General features: G+C 40.1%; 1 protein-coding gene across 4 annotated transcripts in view; it reads right to left on the bottom strand.

Moving 5' to 3' along the window:
- The window catches only part of LOC116743793 (zinc finger protein 649-like), a 55,717-nt gene that overhangs the window by 10,266 nt on the left and 21,245 nt on the right, over positions 1-24,206 (bottom strand). The window contains exons 2-6 of one of the 4 annotated variants that reach the window (XM_032612784.1): positions 21,786-21,923; positions 18,993-19,339; positions 15,928-16,054; positions 15,104-15,199; positions 7,641-9,497 (exon numbers count right to left, since the gene is read on the bottom strand). In XM_032612784.1, coding sequence (XP_032468675.1) covers positions 8,140-9,497; positions 15,104-15,199; positions 15,928-16,054; positions 18,993-19,007 — 1,596 coding nt within the window. In that variant the 5' untranslated portion in view covers positions 19,008-19,339; positions 21,786-21,923 and the 3' untranslated portion in view covers positions 7,641-8,139. Of the gene's footprint in view, positions 1-7,640; positions 9,498-14,145; positions 14,283-15,103; positions 15,200-15,927; positions 16,055-18,992; positions 19,340-21,785; positions 21,924-24,206 lie in introns of those variants that run through there. The other 3 variants (XR_004346885.1, XM_032612785.1, XM_032612787.1) reach the window with 3 other exon arrangements.

Genomic DNA, 24,206 nt, shown 5'->3' with positions numbered 1-24,206 from the left:
ATCTGTATCACAAGGTTTTAAATCTTGTGACATAAATACTTTTTTAGGTTTGTGGACTGTGGTTGTGAAAATGGGTAATGATCTGCTATGTCATATAGCATTTTTTTAAGATTATACGTTAGATCTTTCTCTCTACCCTTCCACTTGAAGACTGTTCTTTCTGTATGATGGTTTATCTTCTCATACCCCTTTTTTTCTTTCCAAGTAACTGTCAAAACCTTATGTCTTTAAAAATCCAGATGTTTCTGAAGTTTATGTTCATGACCTTTGGGGGAGAGTAGCCCGAAACACTGACTTTCCTTACTTACTATTTATAAATAAATAAAAATAGTAAAAATTTAAAAATCATCTGGTTATTACGTGGAGAATAGAGAGAAATAAGATTAAAGAAGTGAGAGTATCTTCAAGTAAACTATAAAAATTTTGGCAAAAAATACTGGATATTGAGGCTTGAGTGAAAACAATAGTTACAGGAAAGAGTGGAGGCCCTCAGGATATAATAAGGGGACAGGAAGATCAGACTTGGTAATGGATTAAATTTGTGGTGTGAGTGAAAAGAGGAAGGAAAAGTGACATGAATTTGAGATAGATATTAGGTCTCCAAGTGCAGAAAGGAAGTATCCAGGTGACTATATGAGGATAAGGGAAGGTTTGGCCTGTAGACAGAAATTTGGGGGTCATCAGCATATATATAGTATTGTAAAGGCCATGAAATTTAATGAAATTACACTGCTAACAAATAATAGAAATAGACAAAGATGAGGCTTTATGCTTTCCAACTCTGAAGACTTTAGAAGATGCCCAGAGCATGGAGAAAGTCCATCCATCAGACACAACCAATGACTACTAAGGAAAGATGCCAACTAAAGTCTTGAAAAAATATCTGGGGGAAGCAGGTTAAAACAAAGGACCCTCAGCTTCTCACCTCAAGTGTAGTTATCCTATCCTACTGATTCTTTCTTCTCTAATTAATTCTGAAAGCAATAGCCAATGAACCTTCCCAAAGATTCAATATCATACTTAGAGACCACCACTGTGGTCAACATTCCCACCTTCTAGCTTGCTCTGATACATTCTCACATGGCCCACAGAAAGCCACCTAAACAGTGGACCAAATCTCCTTACCCCAGGATAAAAGCTGTTGCTGTATTAACTGGAAGAATTGTTACATTTGACCAGGTAAAAGAAGTGAAAACAAGAGATGTGGAGAAAACAGGAACTGACATTGCCAAAGAGGAAGCAGAAGAAAAGTCTGGATGCTGCAAAGAAAATAATGTTCTACTGAACACTGAAACAAACCAAAAGAGAGAAAAAGAGGCACATCTCCCTTGAAACAGCAAGCAAGAGAGCCTTGCCAATGATTTAGGTATTTGTAATGACCTTCGGAGTTTTAGCCTTGTTAAACACATATGGAAGGGTCAACACTTCATGGCTAAGTACTTTACTTTCAAGGTCTCCCATCTTGCTGCTTCTCAGTTGCTCACTCACTTGAAAAGTACTGACACTGCATTCATCTTCTACTCTCCATGGCTCTTTTCCAGGTTTGAAATTAAGGATTATATCTGCTTTGGTAGCCTGATAGCTTGTTCATGGGCAGTGACAAAGACTTGGACACTCACAATTGGACTTCGTGGGGGACGTCTAGGAAGAGTACAGAATGTTTCAGGAATGGACACACTTTGACCTTGGCATATTAAAAATCTAATGAAGGTGAAAGCACGTTAATTTCCACCTGGGGACAGAAGAGGGTCTGAGAATCTATTGTCTACAAACTCAAATTCAGTATCTTGAGGTGCTTTGAAAGCTAGGGCAACTGAAAAAGGAAGGGCTATTATTGGCTGTGTGCTCCAAATGATAGGGCAATCATCTTTAACTAGTGTCACAGGTTACTAGAATTCTCCAACAACACATCCTGGTACAGGTTCTTCTGAGCAGAACCTAGTGTCTATCACTCCTCCCAGGTAAAGTCCACAGAAATATACTCAAATGATACTAATTCCTGTAGTTATTACACATTCTTCTTCCAATGTGTGGTGACAATTGCTGTGAGAAAAAGACCTACAGGTATATGTTCTGGCTGTTTTCACCGTTACAAAGGCTATATCTCTGTGTCATAGTTCTCACCAGTCATTATGGAAAGAAGTAAAATGCCATTTTATCTATCTTGCAATTGAACACTTAATTTTCAACTAATCCAGTAAACCAGAAGTTTTTGAAAGGCATATTCACTATATCCTGCAGGTAAAATATCCCTAAAACAGTAATCTCTGTAAAATATTTTTAACATATATTTAAAAGGTGGAGAAGAACTAAGTGCTCATATAAACACAGCAAAAATCTGTCCTCAAGGAGCTTTAATCCTGAACACTTTTCAACAGATAGAACAATAGAATCAGATATGAAATGACTACACATGCAGGAATTATCAGCTCAGAATATTATGAATATTTATTTATTTATTTAGCGGTACACGGGCCTCTCACTGTTGTGGCCTCTCCTGCTGCGGAGCACAGGCTCCGGACGCGCAGGCTCAGCGGCCATGGCTCACGGGTCCAGCCGTTCCGCGGTACGTGGGATCCTCCCAGACTGGGGCACAAACCCGTGTCCCCTGCATCAGCAGGCAGACTCTCAACCACTGCGCCACCAGGGAAGCCCATGAATGTTTAATATAAAGCTTTAATATATTGAGAAATAAGATATCTAAAATATGGGGAAGGAATAAGATATTATTAAAATGACCATTTAGATATATATAAACCAGCAGAAAAGTTTAAAAATAAAATAGTTGATCCTCATTATTCGTGGATTTATTGTGAATTCACCTACCTGCTAAAATTTCTTTCTGACTCAAAATCAATAATCACGGCACTTTCATGAACATTTGCAGACATGCATAGAATAGTTTGAGCAATGAATAATTTGAGTTGCCCTGAACAAAATGATGTTCTGCCTTATTTCAGCTCTGCTATTGTAAACAAATGTCCTTTTCGTTGTCTACTTAGTGTCACGTTTTTCACATTTTTAAACTTTTTTTTTGGTAATTTTGTTGTTTAAAATGGCCCCCAAGCACAGTGCTCAAGTACTCTCTAGTGTTTTTAAGTGCAAGAAGGCAGTGATGTACCTTTTTGAGCAAATATATGTGTTAGATAAGCTTTGTTCAGGCAAGAGTTATAGTGAGTTTAATGTTAAGAAATGAATGATACATATTAAATAAGGTGTCTTTAAGCAGAAACACACATAAAACGAGGTTATCCATTGATTGACTGACACAAATGTTGTAACCAGCGGCTTGCAGAAACCTAGTCCATAATCCCCCTAGGAGCAATGTTCAATATTTGCTAATTCAGTGTTCACAGTGATTTTATAGAATGTAAGCACAGTGAATAACAAGAATCAACTGGATACGGTAACTAAAATTAGAGACCAATTGACAAACTAATAGCCATATAGATACGGCTGAAGAATTAGTATACTCGAATAAAGAATGCAAAGAGATAAAGTATATGAAAGAGAGGGTGAGAAATACTGGAGGTGAGTTCTAAAATTTAAATGGATGTACAAAAGACTTGAATAGCCAGGGCAACCTTGAAGAAGAAAAAAACTGGAGGGCATAACCCTACCAGATTTCAGGGACTTATTTCAGTAAAAACCTACTGTAATTAGACAGTGTTGTATTATTAGTACAAGGATAGTAAATACAACAATGGAACAAAATACAAAGATCCTGGAAAAAGATTCAGTATACACTACCATCTAGTTTATGACACGATGCCAACGTAATTCAGTGGGAATAAAGAACAGTCTTTTCAATAAACTGTACTAGTTCAACTGGATAACAATATGGAGAGAAAAAGAAGGAACTTTCATCCCATGCCTCACACACAGGGAAAAATAAATTCAAAATGGATCACAGATCTAAATATAAATAGTAAAATATTTAAATTTCTAGGGGAAAACTTACATGACTATCGTGAGATATGCAAAGATTTCATAAACAAGATGCAAAAAGCACGAACTAGGCAGGGAAATACTGACAATATTGGGTTATTAGCGGGCAAGACAGATCTTTACCAATTCTCACAACCATGGTCCACTTTAAAAACATCATTCTGTGTGTGCTTGTCAGTTATACTGGTAAGATCTTATGTAACATAAATGTAGCCTACCACTGGCTGTAGGCAAAGTTTATCACTTTAATTGCTCGTATTAGAAAAAAGGGAAAGGTGTAAAATCAATAATCTAATTCTCACTTTACAAGGCGAGGGGGAAAAAACCCAACTTGAACCTTAAGTAGAATAAAAAAACTTAAACTGCTATATAAGGTTACTAAATTTGGTACATCTATAGCAAGACTGATTAAGAAAAAAGAGAGAAGACAAATTAAAACAAAGTGATGAAAAACTAATCAACACTACAATTCCTAAAGGCATTACAAGGACAACTTGGTTTCTATTTTTTAATGACAAAGCATATTTACACACATCATAGTGAAATTGCTGAAAACCAAAGACAAAAAGTAAATCTTGAAAACAGCTAGAGAAAAAAAAGACACATTAGATACAAGGAAAAAGTAATATGAATGATTGTTGACTTCTCACCAGAAACAATTCTGGGAGGCCAGAAGATACTAGATTCACACTTTTTAAATGATAGAGAAGCATTGTCAATTTAGAATTCTATCTCCAGGGAAAATATTATCTAAAAATGACTGTGAAATAAAGACATTTTAAAATAAACAAAATCTGAGAGAATTCACTACCAAAAGACCTGCAGAATCCCACAGTGAATTATAATTTCTATAATCCACTTGATGCAACCTTCTTGAGCATATGTAGTATTTATAATAGCTGTTTTAACATCATTTTCTGCTAATTCTATCACCCGTGTCATTTCTGGGTCTCATTTATTTGTTTCTTATTTATACTTTATTCCTCTTTTTAATTTTTTTCATTTTTTATTGGTTTTAAATTTTTTGGTTTTTTTCTTTAAATTTTTTTCCTTTTTTTTTCTGGGTCTCTTTCTATCAACTTTCCTTCAGGTTTGTGGGTGCTATTTTCCTGCTTCTTGGCATACCAGGGTAGGTTCTAATTAGATTTCAGACTTTGTGAATTTTACATTACTGGTTGATGGACTGCTTCCTATTCCTTTTGAATACTACTGGGCTTTGTCCTGGGAAGCAGTAAGTTACTTAGAAACAGTTTTTTTTTTTTAGTGGTTTGCATTATGCTTTGGTAAGAGAGTTCAGAGGAGCCTTTACTCTAGATCCAATTTGAGCCACCCACTGAGACAATGCTCTTCTGAAGTTCCACTGTGAGTCTCCAAATGTTAAGGAGGTGTTTCCATTCCAGTTGGTGGAAACACAAATTATTCCCAACTTTGTGCAAGCTCCAAGGATGGTTCAGCCTGTTCATTTCCAGTGGTTCTTTCTCCAGCCTAGGGAGTTTCTTCACATATATGTGCCTATTACAACTTAAAAACTTGTGGAGGAACTCTAGAATTCTGACCTAGAAATTGCCCTCCTATTGCCCCTCCCCTGAGCTACTCAAACAAATAATCTAAAAACAATACTCACCATAGCCCTGCTTCTAATCTCATTATTGGCAATTAGCCTGGCCTATGAACGAACTCAAAAAGGACTAGAATGAGGGCTTCCCTGATGGTGCAGTGGTTGAGAGTCCGCCTGCCGATGCAGGGGACATGGGCTTGTGCCCCAGTCTGGGAAGATCCCACATGCCATGGAGTGGCTGGGCCCGTGAGCCATAGCTGCTGAGCCTGTGCGTCCGGAGCCTGTGGTCCACAACGGGAGAGTCCACAACAGTGAGAGGCCCGCGTACCACGAAAAAAAAAAAAAAAAGGACTAGAATGAACTGAATATTGTATTTAGTTTAAAACAAATGATTTTGACTCATTAGACTATGACTAAATTCATAATTACCAAGTGCCTTTAGTATATATAATTATTATAGCTTTCACAGTATCTCTTGTAGGACTGCTAGAACTCTGGAACTCTCTCACTCTCTGGGCACAGCTCTCTCCTCTCCTGTCATCTGCCCCATGGATTGATTTCAGCCACACTGAATTCCACTAACTCTAAACTCTGTCTCAATTCAAGGAGACTGAGATCTTTTGGGGCTCCTCCTCCCTATGCTGTAGAATGGAAACTCTCTCCAGGCAGTAGCCTGGGGGGCAATCATAAGGCTTACTTCATTTGTTTTCTTTCTCTCAGAGATAGCTGTTCTGAGCTATTATCCAACATCTGAAGAAGTCCATTCACGTATTTTGTCTTTTCTTGTTATTTAAGGTGGGACGATATATACATCATACTGTTGAAGAAAAAGGTGTTTTTGGAGTTGGCTGTGAAAAATACTGGTCAGGATTTAGGTTCACTATGATATATGTGGATATATTAATTTGTGCAATTTCAGAATAGATACAAACGTATGTTTGGTAGTATTTCTAGCAGCATAAATCTCATATTCCTTTAGGACATTTAAGAGTTCTTTTCCAGTGCTGAGAATTTGATTTATACATTTCAAGAGCATTCCACGGTGTTCACATCTAACAATCAGTGTAAGATTCTCTGATTAAAGAAAAAATGTTAATGTACTTAGATCATAATTACTTTAGATAATTATTTCTCTGGAAACATGTTTTTCCAAATTTACTTAAGGGCTAGGTAGGAATTTATCAAAGTGTAAATTCTCTGAAATCTAATGTTTTTGTGGTAGGCAAAATAATGGCAAATCCCAAAGGTGTTCATGTCCTAATTCCTAGAAACTGTAAATATGTTACATTGCATGGTAAAGGGGAATTAAGGTAGAAGATGGAATTAAGTTATTTTAGGACCATATAAATTGTTTCTAGAGTTTTAAAGGTTCACAGAGAGAAACCTCAGAATGGATTGTACCCAGAGCCTATCAACACTAGATTTAGAAGATGAAATTTGGCACTCCTGAGCTGATCAGTTTTAGGTTAGGTTTTGGATTCTGAGTTGATCCTGTAATGGGCTGAGACATCTGGAGATGCTGGGATAGGATGAATCCATTTGCATGCAGGATAGACACGAATCACTGGGCGCCCAAGGGTGGCCTCTGGTAGGTAGAATGATGGCCTCCCAAAGATGTCTACATCCTTATGTCTAGGACCTGTGAACATGTTATATTATAAGGCAAAGGGGATACAAGGTAGTAGATGGAGTTAAAGCTGCTAATTAACTGACTTTAAGATAGGAGATTATCCTGGATTATCTGGGTGGGCCCAATGTAATCACAAGCATTCTTAAACGTGGAAGGAGGAGACAGAAGAATGAGTGTTGGAGGGATGAAAGAGTTGACCAGCCATTGCTGGCTCTGAGGAAGGAAAGGGGCCGCAAGCCATGGAATTTGGGCAGCTTCTAGAAGCTGGAAAAGCAAAGAAACAGATTCTCCTCTAGAGCCTCCAAGAAGAAATGCAACCCTGTGAACAACCTTGCTTTTGGCCCAGAGATGCATTCTGGACTTGAGCTCCAGGATAATAAATTGTGCTGTTATGAGACGCTGAGTTTGTGACAACTGGTTACAGCAGCCATAAGAAACTAATATAGCTGTCCTTCTACATTCATTATATTCTTAGGTTTTCACTGCACAATGCAATTCCTGGTGTCCAAGAAGATTTCCTTTATTTACAAAAGTCTTTCCCACTTTCCAAGGTAAAACTGTGATACATGACTTAGTTTGGTGATAGAATTTCCATTTTTTATTGCCTTTGGGGGATTTTTCTTCTCTATGAGTGCTCCCACATTTTACTAAACATGTCTTCCACCTTCAGTGCCTCTAGAGTTGTCTTTCTATGCTCCTCTGACAAGTGATAAGGTACAATTTATCATAAAAACCCATCACACTCTAAGGTTTTGGTCCTGTGGGAATTCTTTGATATCAACTGCAATATCACCTCTAGGAAAAGACTTCCCCACAGGAGCTGCATTTCTGCCCAATGTGATCTCACTGATATTTACTAAGCCTAACTTCTCACAGAGGTGTTCTCCACAACCACCCCATCCACAGCATTTCTGTCCTAAGCAAGCTCTGACACATAATGAATGTGGGGAGGATTCTTGCTCAAGACTTTTTCCCATCTCAGGTATCTGAGGATTTTTTTTTCCTACACAGTATCTGTAACATACAAGACATAACTTATTACTGAAGGGGTTGTCGCATTCACTGTATTTGCAAGGCTTAATCCCTGTGTAAATTCCCGATTTTCTACTGAGGCTTGACTTCTTGGAAAAGGCTGGTCCACAATCACTACATTTCTGTCCCCTAGGAACTCGCTGATGTTTAATAAGGGCTGGGTTCCCATAAAAGACATTTCCACAGGCACTGCGTTCATAGGGTTTTGCTCCTGTATGAGTTCACTCATGAATAAAGAGCTATGACTCACTGAGGAAGATTTCTCCAGCTTTGGGGAATCCACAGCTTTCTCTCTTGTATGAGTTTTCTTATGTTTGGTGAGGACTGACATGTGGGCAAAGGCTTTGCCACATTCACTGCAGGCATATGGTCTCTCTCCGGTGTGAGTCCGGTGGTGCTGAATGAGCTCTGACTTGCTTCTGAAGGCTTTTCCACAATCACTGCATTCATATGGTTTCTCTCCTGTATGAATTCTCTGATGCTTGGTAAGGTCTGACTTAAAAAAGAACGTTTTTCCACATTCCCTGCATTCGTAAGGCTTCTCTCCTGTGTGAAGTCTCTGATGTGCAATGGCGTATGAGTTCTGGGAAAAGGCTTTCCCACACACACTGCAACCATATAATTTCTCTCCAGTATGAGAGCGCTGATGTCTCTTGAGCCGGCACTTCCGGCTGAAGGCTTTTCCACATTCACTGCATCCGTAGGGTTTCTCTCCTGTATGAGTTCGCTGATGGACCATGAGCTGTGACTTCCTGGAAAAGGCTTTCCCACATTCATTACATTCATGGGGTTTCTCTCCTGTATGAGTTCTCTGATGTTCAGTGAGCTGAATCTTCCTCAAGAATTTTTTCCCACATTCATTGCATCCATGGGGTTTCTCTCCTCTTTCAGTTCTCTGATGTCTAACGAGCTCTGCCTTCCTGGAGAAGGCTTTCCCGCACTCACTGCATGTATGTGGTTTCTTTCCTGGATAAATTTTTTGATGGTCATCGAGCTGTGACTTAGTGCTACTGGGTTTCGCACAGCCATGGTATTTAATTCTGGTAAGAGTTCTATTATGCTGGAGGTAGAGAGATGATTTCCCATATCCACTGAACTCATCAGAATCCTTTCCTGCATATCTTCTATTCTCAATAACAAAACCTAAAGGTGATTTCAAACTTTTACAATGTGGGCCAAAATTATTGTATCTTTGTGTTAAAGGAACAAGACTTTTGCATAAATCGAAATTATTTCCAAGTGCATAACTTTGCTGACATCTTTCCAAAGTTTTAATCCCGTTTTGGTTTTCTGGGTGCCATTGCATAGGGTGAATCTCCCATATTTCTTCTAGGAAAAAGAACAATGAAAACATCCATGATAATTTTAGGGGGTAAAAAAGGTACAAAAATGCCATGGTTTGGGCTAGCTCTGATAAGATCCCAGTCTAAGAGAAATGTCCACTATGGAAATGTATCCTATGCTCTGTGAAAAATGACAGTATTGCATGCTGCAACTAAGGAGCTTGTGAGCTGCAACTAAGGAGCCCTCCTGTTGCATCTAAGATCTGGTGTAACTAAATAAATAAACATATATATATATACATATATATATATACATATATATATGTATATGTATATTGTGTGTGTGTGTGTGTGTGTGTGTGTGTGTGTGTGTGTGTGTGGTCTGCGGGCCTCTCACTGTTGTGGGCTCTCCCGTTGTGGAACACAGGCTCTGGATGCACAGGCTCAGCGGCCATGACTCACGGGCCCAGCTGCTCCGCGGCATGTGGGATCTTCCCAGACCAGAGCATGAACCTGTGTCCCCTGCATCAACAGGTGGACTCTCAACCACTGCGCCACCAGGGAAGCCCATAAATAAATATTTTTTAAAAAGAGACAATATTATAAAACAGTAAAAGGAAAAACAGCTGTTTTAGAAACAAAGTTGGGCAGTCTACAATGAATAAATATAGTGTGGGCTGCTTTCCAAATAGAACCTCGCAAAATGGGGACAGAAGTAGAAATAGAACCACACTGTGACTGGAATACAAAAAAAGAAGATGGAAGGGATGGATCCATCCATCCAACGAACACTGAATGGGTTGGTGTTTGGGAATATACTAGAATATTAGAATAATATATTAGAATATTAGAATTAGTATGTTACTACAGTTTGACTAATATATTCTGTCTCCATGGAGCTGTCATTCTAGTAACAAAAGAGAAAGAGAGCAAGAATCAAGAGGTAATCAAAGTAGTAAGAAAATTATAGAACATGAAAAATGGTATGAAGGAGGTGATAGAGTAGTGGAAGGCCAATCTTAGACAAAGTAGTCATCCTCGAGAGAAAAAAAAGTTAAGCTGACATCACAGGACTAGAATGAGCAATGTTATGCAAATAACTACATGAAGACTATTCCAAGAGGAAACAGGCAATGCAAAAACTCAAAGGCAAAAACACCTTAGGCATGATAGAGAAACATAAGGGAGGCTGGCATACTTGGACTATCCTGAGCTTGAGGGAAGTAGAAATAGATAAGTTTGGAAAGGTCTGTAGAATTGAGAGTGTATAGATCTTGTAAACTGTTAAAAAATTGGATTTTATGCTAAGAACAATAGCAGGAAGCAACCAAAAAATTTTTGACAGAAGTACAACAGGTTTTGAATTGATATTTCCAAAAGGTCACATGACTCATAGGAAGAATGAATTGGAGAAATAAAATTGTTGAGAAAACACACAGGAGGCTATGGTAGAGTTCCAGCAAGAGATAACAGTAGCCTCAGCATGGATGACTACCAAGGAGATGAAAAAATGTACAAAAACAAATTATGCATGATGGAAGAAGAAAAGATAAGTATAGAGGAAGGAAAGCTAAGACTCACCATCACAATGAACTCTGGAGGTAGAAAAGGGAAGAATCAAGGACAGGGCCTCAAGATGCGGCTGAAGCATCTGTTTAGGAGCTGGTGCCATTTAATAAGACGAGGAAGAATAAAGACATAGGTTTGGCATCTGTGGGATATCAAGTGCTCCATTTTGAGGTACACATCAGGTTTGAGATGACTAATACACACTCAAGAGAAAATTTGATGTACTTGGCTGGATCTATGAGTGTGGAGAAAGTTTTAGACTTAAGATAAGAATTTTAAGTCATGAGTATACAAATATTATTTAAATATCTGGACTGCATGAAACTAAATGAGATAATTTAAGAAGAATGAGTAGAGAAAGGGGAGGGCCCAGGACAAGGGCATTCCTAGTTTTAGAGTTTGGGGAGAGGAATACACAGAGAACATGAAAAGTCCATCCAGAGACATCAAACCGTATCTATGCTGATCAAATAAGCAACATGGGTTTTAGTAACAAAGGGTTACAACTGGAAAATCAGAATCAGAATCAGGATCTACAGAGTGCGATCCAAGAGTACTGAGGTAAAATATTCAATAATCGCCTTGTTACTAAATCGTTCCCCTCTCATTCTGACTGCACACCAAAATGAAACTTTTCTAAGACATCAATCACTTATTTAATAGTAATATTGTAGATAATACTCCAATTTTCTATTAGGTATGATACAACCTCACATGATCTAATATATCCAGACACACATATAACCATCTGAAATTTAAAAATAAGTCCTTGGGCCATCTACCCACATCCCATGTACTGACTGGTGGAAATACCACCTTCTTCAATCATAATGTAACTGTATATAGAGCTGCCCCATAAAAATTTCTGCAGTGATGGAAATATTCTATATCTGTGGTTTCCAATATGGTAGCCACTAGCCATGTATGGCTGTTGAGCACTTGAATGTGGCTAGAGTTGACTACAGAAATAAATTTGTAATTTTACTGAATGTTAATTAAATTTAATTAAATGTTAAATTTAAGTAGCCCACATGTGGCCAGTGCCCAACACACTGGACAGCACAGGTATAGACCATCATATCCTATATTTGCCATTATAATATGTTTAATATACTCATCTCCAAATTTTCTACTTTCCACTAATGCCAGATTCTTCCTTGATCTCTGTTCCTACATCATCTCTGTCACCCGCCAATGAAGAGATTCTGAAGAATCATTCCCATCCAGGATGAAGAAAATATTCATTGTCCTTACCTTCCACTCATCCTAGAACTCCAAGCTATATTTTCCCATTGTTACAATTTTACCACCTAGCTATCAAGAAAGACTCTCTAGAACTAGCCAAAAAAGACAAGACAAAACCAAAATCACACTTTCTAAGGCAATTATTAACATAAAACCCAGAGTAATCAGCCATTTCTTTGCAGACAGTCTCCTATAGGCCAATCTATTAAGAATCTCCCACACTGCTTTCCTCATTTCCATCTCCAAAGTCTTCTTTTTACATTATTACTGACCCACAAGGCCTTCTGTCAACATTTTTACTTAAAACCCAGCTCTCTTTCTTGCAGAAATTATTTTATTATGCTTTCAAAAAGAAGCACACGTTATCCTCTCAGCAACACTTTATCAAAGCTCAGTTTTCTCTGATTTTGTAAATCAATCCTTGTCTATACCTCATAATAAAATGCTAAAAATTTTAGAATTTTATGCACCTACATCAACCCTTTCCAACAGATTTTTACACTTGTCTTTTATTTCATCTGCATCTCCCTCAGAGCACATTAGAGTTGTGGTTCTTCAATGACAGGGATCAAAGCAGAATTGCCTGGCAAGCCTTTCAAATACCTCATAGGCTCTGGTCACTCCCCACACCTAGCAAACCAGAAGCCGAACCTCAAGAGACAGAGCCTGTATTTGGAAAAGGCTCCCACATAGTTCACACACATCCCTGATGAAAAGCAAAATTAAAACCAAAATGCAACCAAACCAAACCTGTTTTGGGGATTCCCTGGTGGTCCAGTGGTTAGGACTCCACGCTTTCACTGCCCAGGGTGCGGGTTCAACCCTTGGTTGGGTACCTAAGATCCGGCAAGCCATGCACCCAGGGGCAGGGTGGGGGACCACCAAACCTGCTTTCATGAAAGATGTGATAAATGGATGCAAGTGATACTGTCAGTGAATTATTCTGTGGTTACGCTAAGTAAGGAAGAATAAGATACAGACCCTTTCCTCTATATGGAAAAAGCCTCATACCAACAGTAAAACAATACAATAAAATATACGATCAGGACTGAGTTAGTGCGGTATAGATATGAAAACAGATGGGAAGTCAGGAAAGAGGGAGTTTTGAGTGTGCACTTGAATTTCACAGACAGAAAAAGAGAACTCAGAGTGAAAGAAGGCGGCATCCGGATGTAAAAATGCAATATAATCAAATGCGTAGATGCCAGTCTTCGGGTTATTTGACATAATCTGTGGCATTCGGTAAAATAGATCACTTCCTCCTCTTTGGAGTAATTTTGTCACTTGTTTCCAGGACATCTTCTGACCCTGTTTCTACCACAGCCCAATGCTTTTCTTTTTATTTGGCTGGGTTCTTATCTTCTCAACTTCAAAAAATAAATGTGGACCTCTTGTTTTCTCAACCAACTCTCATTCTTCATGTTTTCTCATCAAGTCCCACTGCTTTCATGCCCCCTATCCACAGAGGAATACAACCAGAACCTCAAAGGGAACTAAAAGAAAAACTGAAATCAACCTATATATGTAGGAATTGGAACAAAGCAAGTCTATATCATCATGGCCATCAGGGGACCTGAGAGGGTGGAATTTCCAAAATGCATTTTGAAAACAAAATTCAATAGGAACAGCAGAGACCTTCAGAAATATAGAGCAGAGTAAATAGGAAAGACTCAGGGTAACTCAAAGGTGACCGGGCACCAGGGTGTAGAGCAGGGAGAACCTAAATAAAATGCACATGGAGGAAAAGGATTCGCCAGGAGGAAAAGTGATCTCATTCCTGAAGGTGAAGGAAAAAGGATTTCACAGGACGGATATCTTGGGTGCAGGCAAAATATAGAATGAGAGGGCAGATCAGACTATAGAAAGAGAGGTGGGAATACCTGTTAAGAGTGCAGAGAGGTTAAATCTTCCGTATATACGAATACACACTCTGATGGTGAAGACATTATCTGGCAGAAAGGAGGGTTCTGGTTTCACATACAGGAAGTAGTACATCATAGGGCAGAGGCCCTGGTGCCTGGCAACGCACAGATGATTAGAGCGCAGGTCATATATTAGCATGAGTCAATGTGGGACTCTCCAGCAGAGAACAGAAATCTTAGGCCTTAAGAATGAATTCAACTTTTAACAGAAGATGAAAAAAAACGAAAAAAAACAGAATCTGAAAGCTTGGGAAGCAGAGGGTGAATTAGTAGACAGAGGTGTCCTGGGATACGAGGGGTGTGTGGTTTTCAGATGAATGAAGCTGAGGTGGATTGTCACGGAATGATATTAATCAGCCCTTTCAAAAGGGATGGGGATATTGCAGAGGTAGGGAGCAGAGCTAAGTGCAAAGCAATGTGAACAGGTAGTGAGATGTATCTCATAGCAGGTAAGGTGAAGAACAGGAAGTGAGGCCCCTGCAGACAAAGAAAAGGAGATGGCACGAGGGGGCATGCTGGGAGGAATGGAACCAGGTTAAGACCTCAGGGTCCTGGATGAGACAAACTGCAGTCAGATCCAGAAAGCTGAAAAAAAAGAAGACATCATCCTTTAGTGGCAGGCAAAGAAGAACAGCCCTGACAAAGAACATGCAGGACTTCCCTGGCGTTCCAGTGGTTGAGACTCCAAGCTTCCACTGCAGGGGGCACGGGCTAGAACGCTGGGAGGGGAACTAAGATCCCACATGCTGCACAGCATGGCCAAATAAAAAAAGAACATGCAGAAAGGTGTTAGGCTTATGGGCCACAAACTGGTGTAAGGAAAGTTCTCTAGACAGCATTTCAGAAGTATCGACCCTTCACTGACCAACTGGAATTTCCATGTCGTTTCTCCCCATCTTGGTTGCCACTCACTCACCTGGACAGGTTTGACTCTGGCCTGCTCCCTCTACCCTCCATGGGGGCTCTCCTTGTTCCAACTGGAAGAGTGAATCTGGTTTGGGAGTCTGATATCCTGTAAATAGGAAATCACGGAACGCTTGGCACCGAGCATTTGAGCCTGGGGAAACTACGAAAACTGGAGACAGTTCTATTTCAAGGACCGCACCCTTCATACTTTGGTAAAGTAAAAACCTTTAACTCGGAAAGGGAAAGAATACACTCTAGAACATATGATGCTTTAGTCCAAACCATGAAATATTCCAGGAACCCTACAGATTTCACTAAATGAGAAAGAAAAGGCAGCTATGATGCTGCCTGTTGGGCTGCACCCTGCAGGCCTACAAGACCGTACTTGTCCAGCTTCAAAACTGAAGAAAGAGCCTGGAGTCAGCGACAGAGACATCAATGGTTTCATGGATGGGGGAGCTTATGTGTCTGAAGCAAGGTCCTGGAGTGACACCCCACCGTGTGCGGTAGATGGCGGGCAGGACGTGGTGGCAGTCTTCGCTGGGGGTGGGGGTGGGGGTGTGTTACCAGTTATAGGGGAAACTGACGTCAGGTTGGCTCATTGGTTACCAGGGAAACCAGCAGAAGGGCAGGTTCCTCACCACCCCTATGATAGCCTATCAGAGTAGAGATGTTCTGATCTAAAGCTAGAGAGATCAGTAGCTGGGGCCTGGAGCAAGGATGCATGAAGGTCAGTCACGTGAGTTCAGGAGAAACAGGCACTTGTCAAGCAGGGGATGGACAGAGAGCAAGAGAACAGCCACCTTGGGCGGCCTGACCATACACTGCCCTTACCTACTGACACTAGGTTGCAGTAGTTCTCCAACATGACATTTCTGTACAGGTCCTTCTGAGATGGGTCCAGTAACTGCCACTCTTCCCAGGTGAAACGTACAGCCACGTCCTCAAATGACAAAGATGCCTGCAATAACAAATTCCAGTGCAATCCGAGGTGGAATAATATGATATGGAGAACAGGGACAGGAGCACGTTCTGCTCATCTTTCCCATGATGAATTATGTGCACAGTGAATGTGACTATTTCACATACCATAGACCATGTGTCTTAGTCCGCCTGGGTTGCTATAACAAAATACCACAGGCTGGGTAGCTTATAAAAACAAAACTATTGGGACTTCCCTGGTAGTCCAGTGGTTAAGACTCCACGTTCCCAATGCAGGGGGCCTGGGTTTGATTCATGGTCAGGGAACTAGATACTGCATGCCTCAACTAAGAGCCCGCATGCCACACCTAAAGATCCCGCATGCCCCAACGACAGCTCCCGCAGGCCTCACTGAAGATCCTGCGCGTGGCAACGAGGATCCCACATGCCGCAACTAAGACCCAGCTCAGCCAAATAAATAATAAATAAATATTTAAAAATATATATTTCTCACAGTTATGGAGGCTGGGAAGTTCTAGATCAAGGTGAATGCATGGCTGCATTCTGGTGAGGGCCTGCTTCCTGGTTTGTAGTGGGCACCTTCTCACTGTGTTCTCACATGGAAGGGCGAGGGATCTCTGTGCATTCTCTCTTATAAGGACACTAATCCCATTCGTGAAGGCCTCACCCTCATAACCTACACACCTCTCAAAGGTGCCACCTCCTAATACCATCATCTTTGGGTGTTTAAGATTTCAACATATGATTTTGGGGGGAACACAAACATTCAAACCACTGCCCCATGGAATTCTACAAATTAGTCCTTTCCAGCCTAAAAAAGTACTAAAATAATATTTTCATAGAAATAAAAAACACTGTGCAGTAAGAATGTCTTTGTTTATAAGTATGAAAAACCTATCAATAATTTAGATATCCATCAGAGGCAGACAGGGTACGCTATACCTCCATGCTATGAAATACTAGGCAAACATTAAAATCAATGACGTAGACTTATTTTTCATTTTTAAATTTATTTATTCAATTTATTCATTTTTGGCTTGTGCCTTCGTTGCTGCGCGCGGGCTTTCTCTAGTTGTGGTGAGTGGGGGCTACTCTTCGTTGTGGTGCACGTGCTTCACATTGCAGTTGCTTCTCTTGTTGTGGAGCACGGGCTGTAGGTGTGCAGGCTTCAGTAGTTGTGGCACGTGGGCTCAGTAGTTGTGGCACACGGGCTTAGCTGCTCTGCAGCATGTGGGATCTTCCCGGACCAGGGATCAAACCCGTCTCCCCTGCACTGGCAGGTGGATTCTTAACCACTGTGCCACCAGGTAAGTCCTCAATGAGGTAGTTTTAAATATACTGGTACCAATGACCTTCAATGAAAAAAATCAAGTCCCCAAATAGTATATACAGTATGATCCCAGACATGTGAAAAATCTTAATAATATATTCAGCTATATATGTATAAGGACACATTTCAGGCTGCTGCCAGAAATGATGATCTCCCAAGCCTGGAACCTTTTTCTTCTATTACTGAAATGTTCCTTCTTCTTATTCTATTAAAGTAAATGTAGATATATTTTACCACACATCAATTATAGAAAGACACTGGTGGGAGACCCAAACTATTAATATTTGTTAAACTTTGGGTTGGGAGTTTGGCAAGAAAAGGTAAAACGGGATATTCTATTTTGGTGCAGATACCTCTATGTGCTTGAATCTCTTGCATGCAAATGTAGCCATGTATCATTTGAATAATTAAAATACAAAGACCAAACCAAGAATAATTGACTCTGACTTCATTTTTTGAACCTAGGGTTAAGAAGAAATAAAGGGAGAATTTTCGTCAATATCTGTTACACCAAGTTGCTCGCGAAGAATGGAACTGTCAGCTGTCTCCTGCCAAATCAATAACAAAAATCTGGTTGAGAGAATTCTTCTTCATGGAGGACAACTCAAAGGTCAAGCAGCCCATTAATTCTATTGGATAATCCAGGCTTTATTCCTGGGTAAAGTCAGACTATTAGAAGGCTCTATTGTCAAGGCACATTGCTTTAGAAGAATTTTGTCCAATTCAATTCTGCTCTGGCATGCCTAGTCCGAGGAACACGATTAAGAAAAAGCCAGAGGAAACATCTTAGGCCTTTATTACAAAACTGATAATGAGAATTCTGTCTATCACAAAACGTCTCTGAAGAGCTAGCAAAAGAAATTTCTTAAGATTGAAGAGCAGACTTCGCTGGTGGTGCGGTGGTTAAGAACCCGTCTGCCAATGCAGGGGACACAGGTTTGATTCCTGGTCCGGGAAGATCCCACATGCCATGGAGCAAACAAGCCTGTGCATCACAACTACTGAGCCTGCGCTCTATAGCACGTGAGCCACAACTACTGAGCCCACATGCCACAACTACTGGAACCCACACACCTAGAGCCCGTGCTCTGCAACAAGAGAAGTCACCACAATGAGAAGCCCATGCACCACAATGAAGAGTAGACCCCGCTCGCTGCAACTAGAGAAAGCCTGTGCGTAGCAACCAAGACCCAATGCAGCCAAAAATAAATAAATAAATAAATTTATTTATTAAAAAAAAAAAAAGATTGAAGAGTGGTGAAATGTGTACTTCCCCTAAAGAACTGGTGTGCCTTCTCCTCACAGACAATGCAAATCATGTAACGTTTCACATTTTTCCTGCTATAATGGCTGCCAAGAAAAGTAGACTCAAGTTCAAAACTAAGGCAACCCGAGGGTCTTACACAGTCACCTACCTATGCTCCAACATTAAGAACTTTGTACGAACCCTAGAGCCCTCATATCTTGCTTCTGAACTTGCCTTGATTTTAAGATTACAGGCTAAATTTATTTTCCAACAGATCCTGATTTTCATCAACATATACTGTTCTAATTTCACCAAACTTTTTTAGAAGCATCCACAAGTCCACCGGGAAACAAAGGATAAAATCAATAAAACAAGCCTCACCTGGACCTTGATCATCTTCTCCAGTTCTTAAGAAAGGGCGTGTCGGGAATTCCCTGGCAGTCCAGTGGTTAGGACTCTTGTGCTTTCACTGCCGAGGGTGTGAGTTCAATCCTTTGTCGGGGAACTAAGATCCCACAAGCCGAGCGGCTCGGCCAAAAAAAAAAAAAAAAAAGGCATGTAACTCTAGGGTGTGTTCTGGTGTTCTGTCTTCTGTCTCTGTGGGCCTGCCTGGAAGTTGTGGTCAGAGATCTCAGGTCAGGCTGCTGCCAGAAATGATGATCTCCCAAGCCTGGAACCTTCTTCTTCTATTACTGAAATGTTCCTTCTTCTTCTTCTATTACTAGAACCTGTGAATTCAAGAGCAAATTCAATGATTGAGCCTGGGACCACAGCTCTCTCTCCCTTGCTATGTGGACTCACACTAAGAGAAGGGGCCCCAATATTTCATGTCTCTTTAACCCTCTGAAAGCTTTTACATCATGGGGCTGTGCCTCACAGGAAGATATGGAATGGGCGAGAGGGATGCCTTTTATTTTCGTAAAGTTGGAAGAGAGTGAATGTGTAAGAGGAGATGGGAAACAAAAACCAGCTCATGGTCTTGTCACATAGATCCATTTCAGAAAAGATAAAGTACAAAAATGGTGACTCTATAAACAACAAGGTCCTACTGTATAGCACAGGGAACTATATTCAATATCCTACGATAAACCATACTGGAAAAGAATACCAAAAAACCGGAATGTATATATATGTATGGCTGGATCACTTTGCCGTACAGTCAAAATTAACACAATATTGTAAAACAACTATACTTCAAAAAAAATTTTTTTAAAAAAGGTGGCTCTGGAAACTGACTTAAAACCACCTGAGCCCACATACATCTAAATTTTCTGTTTACTGTACTGAGGCAATTATCCCAGTTTAAAGATCAAGGTACTTAACAGATCACAAGCCGTATCTTCTGTAATCCTCAACACTGTTCTGTAAGGTCTTCATTATCATCTCCAATTTTAAACACCAGTAAGTTGAAGCTTGGTCAGGTGAAGCGTGTTGCCCAAGTTAACACCCTTCCTCAGGAGCAATGTGGGAATCTGCATTCATATCTGCGCCTCTCCATTATGACACTTCCCTCCTCCAACAGCCTCACAATACAAACTTGTTCTCTTTCTCAGGTACTTTAACAACTAAACTTCCCTGGTGTATCGTACTGTGAGGGGATCATACAGTCACAGTTGCAAAAACAGGGCCTTTGGAATCAGCACTTGTCATATTCCCTGTGCACATCCAGACAGCTCCCTCCACACAAGGAATGCAAAGGAAGCCCCATCCGTGCCTCCGGTTCAATCCCTGGTTGGGGAACTAAGTCCCATATGCAGGAAAAAAAAAAAAAAAAGAAAGAAAGAAAACAAAAGAAACTCACACTCTGAGGACACGAACACCATAAGGTCAACTTGAATTTTGCTTCCATCCCATGAGGCAGCAAATTATTCTTAAAGACTCTCTTGAGCTCTCCTGAATCCTCCACATCCAGAGAGCTCGTCCCTGCCCATTCTCTGACCAATTACTGGTAAACATACTGGTGAACATGCACACCACCCCCATCTCCAATCCTGAGACCACTCTGTCCCAGCCCCAGCCCTTCAGTCTAGCGTCCCTGCAGTGCAGCCCAAAAAGAGATGGTACACATCTCAAGTGCAGAATTCCTTATGGACAGGAGAGAGGTAGGAAGAGGTGGTTAGGCTGGAATGGGTTGGAACTGAGATCTCTACTGTGGGAGAATGAAGGATCCAACGATTCCCAGAAGCTCCTTGCCTGACTTTCCTTCACGCCCAGCAGATCAGAGCTGCACCAAATGCTCATGCCTGGAACACATCAGTGAAACTGAGAATAGCAATGGAACTACCCCCATTGGTAAGACTAATCTGCATTTCCTACCAAACTGAGGTTAAGGTCAAGTTCCCAGGTGGATGGTTACTGAAATAAAATAGGCATTTTCTTAACAAAGGGGGCAGGGATGTCAGGTTGGCAGCCAAGAGTAGCCAATAAATAATACGTTAGGGGGAAAAAGTCTAAATGGTACTGAAAAAACAGTTCATTAAATTTGGTACTGCTTTTGCTACAAACCCATAATAGGCTTGGAATGGAGTGGCTACTTTCCTTAGACTCACTGCGGTACAATGGGAAATAGATAGCCAGCCTTTGTCCTGGGTTCCTGGCACACAGCTCGTAAAACCTTGGAATCTCTGCAGTGACAAGAGTATCTTTTGTATGCTAATGAGATTATAGTGGCTGGCGCCCAGAACGACCAAGGCATGATTAAAGGATTGAAACATTGAGCCCCACCACTGGCCCTCTGGGGAAGGGAGAGGGACTGGAGATCGAGCCTAACCATCAATGGCCAATGATTTAATCAAGCATGCCTATGTAATGGAACCTCCATTAAAATTCTTAAACCACAGGGTTTGGAGAGCTTCTGAGTTGCTGAACATTCTGAGGTGCCTGGAGGGTGGTCAACCCAAGTCCATAGAGCCAGAAGCTCCTGTGATCAGGACTCATCTGGACCTTGCCCTGTGTACCTCTTCATCTGGCTGTTCTTCTGTATCCTTTATAATAAACTGGTAATAGTAAAGTGTCTTCCTGAGTTCTGTGAGCTGTTCTGGTAAATTACTGAACTGGAGCGGGAGGCATGGAAACCTCCAACTTATAGCCAGCTGGCCAGAATTACTGGTGGCACCCTGGGACTTGCAACTGACATCTGAAGTGGGGGCGGTCGTGTGGGACTGAGCCCTTAACCTGTGGCGGAGGAGGTCTCTGCTGAATCCTGGTAGTGCCAGAACTGAGGTGAACTGTAGGACACCCAGTAGGACATCCAGGGAGTTGGAGAACTGGCCGGTGTGGGGGAAAAGTCATACACATTTGGTGTCAGTAACGCTGTGAAAAAAAAAAAAACCGACTCACTGATAAAAAAAAACAATAATGAACAAAATCTCTGGTAAAAGGATATATAAAATATAACATAACTTATGTAAACTTGTAAAACACACAAAAATATTATATATTGTTTGTAGATACACACACACACACACACACACACACTTAAAAGTCCAAAAATAATCATAATGTAAAATTCCAAGTTAGTGGTTACATCTAGGGAGGAAGAGGAAGGAATGGAGTTGGGACCTGTAGTTGACATTTAAATTGTACACGTAACGCGTTATTTCTTTCCAAACTTAAAGAAGAAAAAAGGAAAAAGATTTAAAGCAAAACAAAAACAAAGCGAACATTAAACACTTTATATGCCCAACTGAGAGCCAGTGACACTTTGTAAGCATTCCTCAGAGGGGGTGCAAGAGTCACTGTTTTCATTCAACACTGGTCCGACCATGCTTCCAAATGCAATTAGAAAAAAGAATCAAATAGCAATTGTTAATAGTAGAAAAAAAGAGTTAAATAACCTTCTGCACAATATTACTATAGACCCAGAAAACCCAAGTAATTGAAATGGACAGTAATAAAAAATAAGAGTTTAGTTAGTGCTTGAAACTGACATGAAAATGACATGAAAAATGATAACACTCCTTTAGATAAATACTGTAAGTATTATATGATAGAATATTACTGGGGGATATTCTCACATTATGTACTGAACATTTTCAAAATAAAATCGCTTCTGATCCAACATTCTGTTTTGGGGAATTTATGCAAAGAAAACAGTGGCAAAGTGAGCAAACATATATGTAAGGTTCACAAAACATATGTAAGGTCCATTGAGAGACGATTAATTGAATGAATAGTCACAATCCATCTAATGGAAAACTGTAACAATTTAAAATTTTAACATACTTCCTGAAATTAAAAATGTCCATAATATACAGCTCAGTGAACAAAGCACATTCTACCCATTATGTATCATATAATTCTGTATTTCACAAAAGGAAATATAACAATGTTAAAATTATTATGGTAGGGGCTGCCCTGGTGGCTCAGTGGTTAAGAATCCGCCTGACAATGCAGGGGACACGGGTTTTATCCCTGGTCCGGGAAGATTCCACATGCCACGGAGCAACTAAGCCCGTGTGCCACAACTACTGAGCCTGTGCTCTAGAGCCCGCATGCTACGACTACTGAGCCCGTGCGCCACAACTTCTGAAGCCCACAAGCCTAGAGCCCATGTTCCACAACAAGAGAAGCCATCAAACGAGAAGCCTGCGCACCGCAATGAAGAGTAGCTCCCGTTCGCTGCAACTAGAGAAAGCCCGCGCGCAGCAACAAAGACCCAACGCAGTCAAAAATAAATAAATAAAAATTTAAAAATTATATAAAAAATTATTATGGTTGGCTCAATAGATTAGGATGTGAATTTTACATCTTTTTCAATGAGCACAAAATATTTTAAATTAAAATTAAAATTAAAATTTTAAAAATTTAAATTAAAAACATCCCCACTTGAAATAAAAGTAAAGATGTTGCCAAGTCATTATAAATCAATAACTATATATGCTTTGGAAGGAACGGAGGGAAGGCAGAAGGGAACAAGTCATTTGTCCCATAGGATATACTACCTTCTGGATTTGGCTGATTGCTTCCTTATCTTTCCTCACCTCCCCAGTTCCTCACCACCTCACTCTCAGTTTTTCCTATAAACTGGGTAGTTAAATTAGAGGTTTGATTATTTCTATATTTAACTTTTTAGGCAAGAATCCTTCATTAATGATGCTGTATGCTTCTTAGCACAACATATTGAGACATGAGGACAAAATAAAAAATGGAAGAGGGACTGTTATAGAATAAAAGGGATCTAATGGATAAACAACAAGCTCCTACTGTATAGCACAGGGAACTGTATTCAATATCCTGTAATAAAACATAATGGAAAGGAACATGAAAAAGAATATATATACATATAACTGAATCACTTTGCTAGACAGCAGAAATTAACACAACTTTGTAAATCAACTATACTTCAATAAAGTAAGTTTAAAATAAAATAAGATAAAATAAAGGGACCTAAGAGATATAAGAAGCAAATGTAACGCACGTACATTACTTGGATCATGATGCAAACAATCCAATGTTAAATGACAACTTTGAGATGATCATAAAAACACTGAATATGGACTGGATATTGGATGAAATAAAAGAATTGTTATTAACTTTGATACATTTGAAAACAACCTTCTGGTTATAAATTTTTTAAATGACCTTACAAGTTAG

This window comes from Phocoena sinus, chromosome 19 (assembly GCF_008692025.1).
Source record: "Phocoena sinus isolate mPhoSin1 chromosome 19, mPhoSin1.pri, whole genome shotgun sequence".
Taxonomy (NCBI): domain Eukaryota; kingdom Metazoa; phylum Chordata; class Mammalia; order Artiodactyla; family Phocoenidae; genus Phocoena; species Phocoena sinus.
The sequence above is the reverse complement of the archived record's forward strand: the minus strand, read 5'-3'. Positions and strand labels throughout refer to the sequence as shown.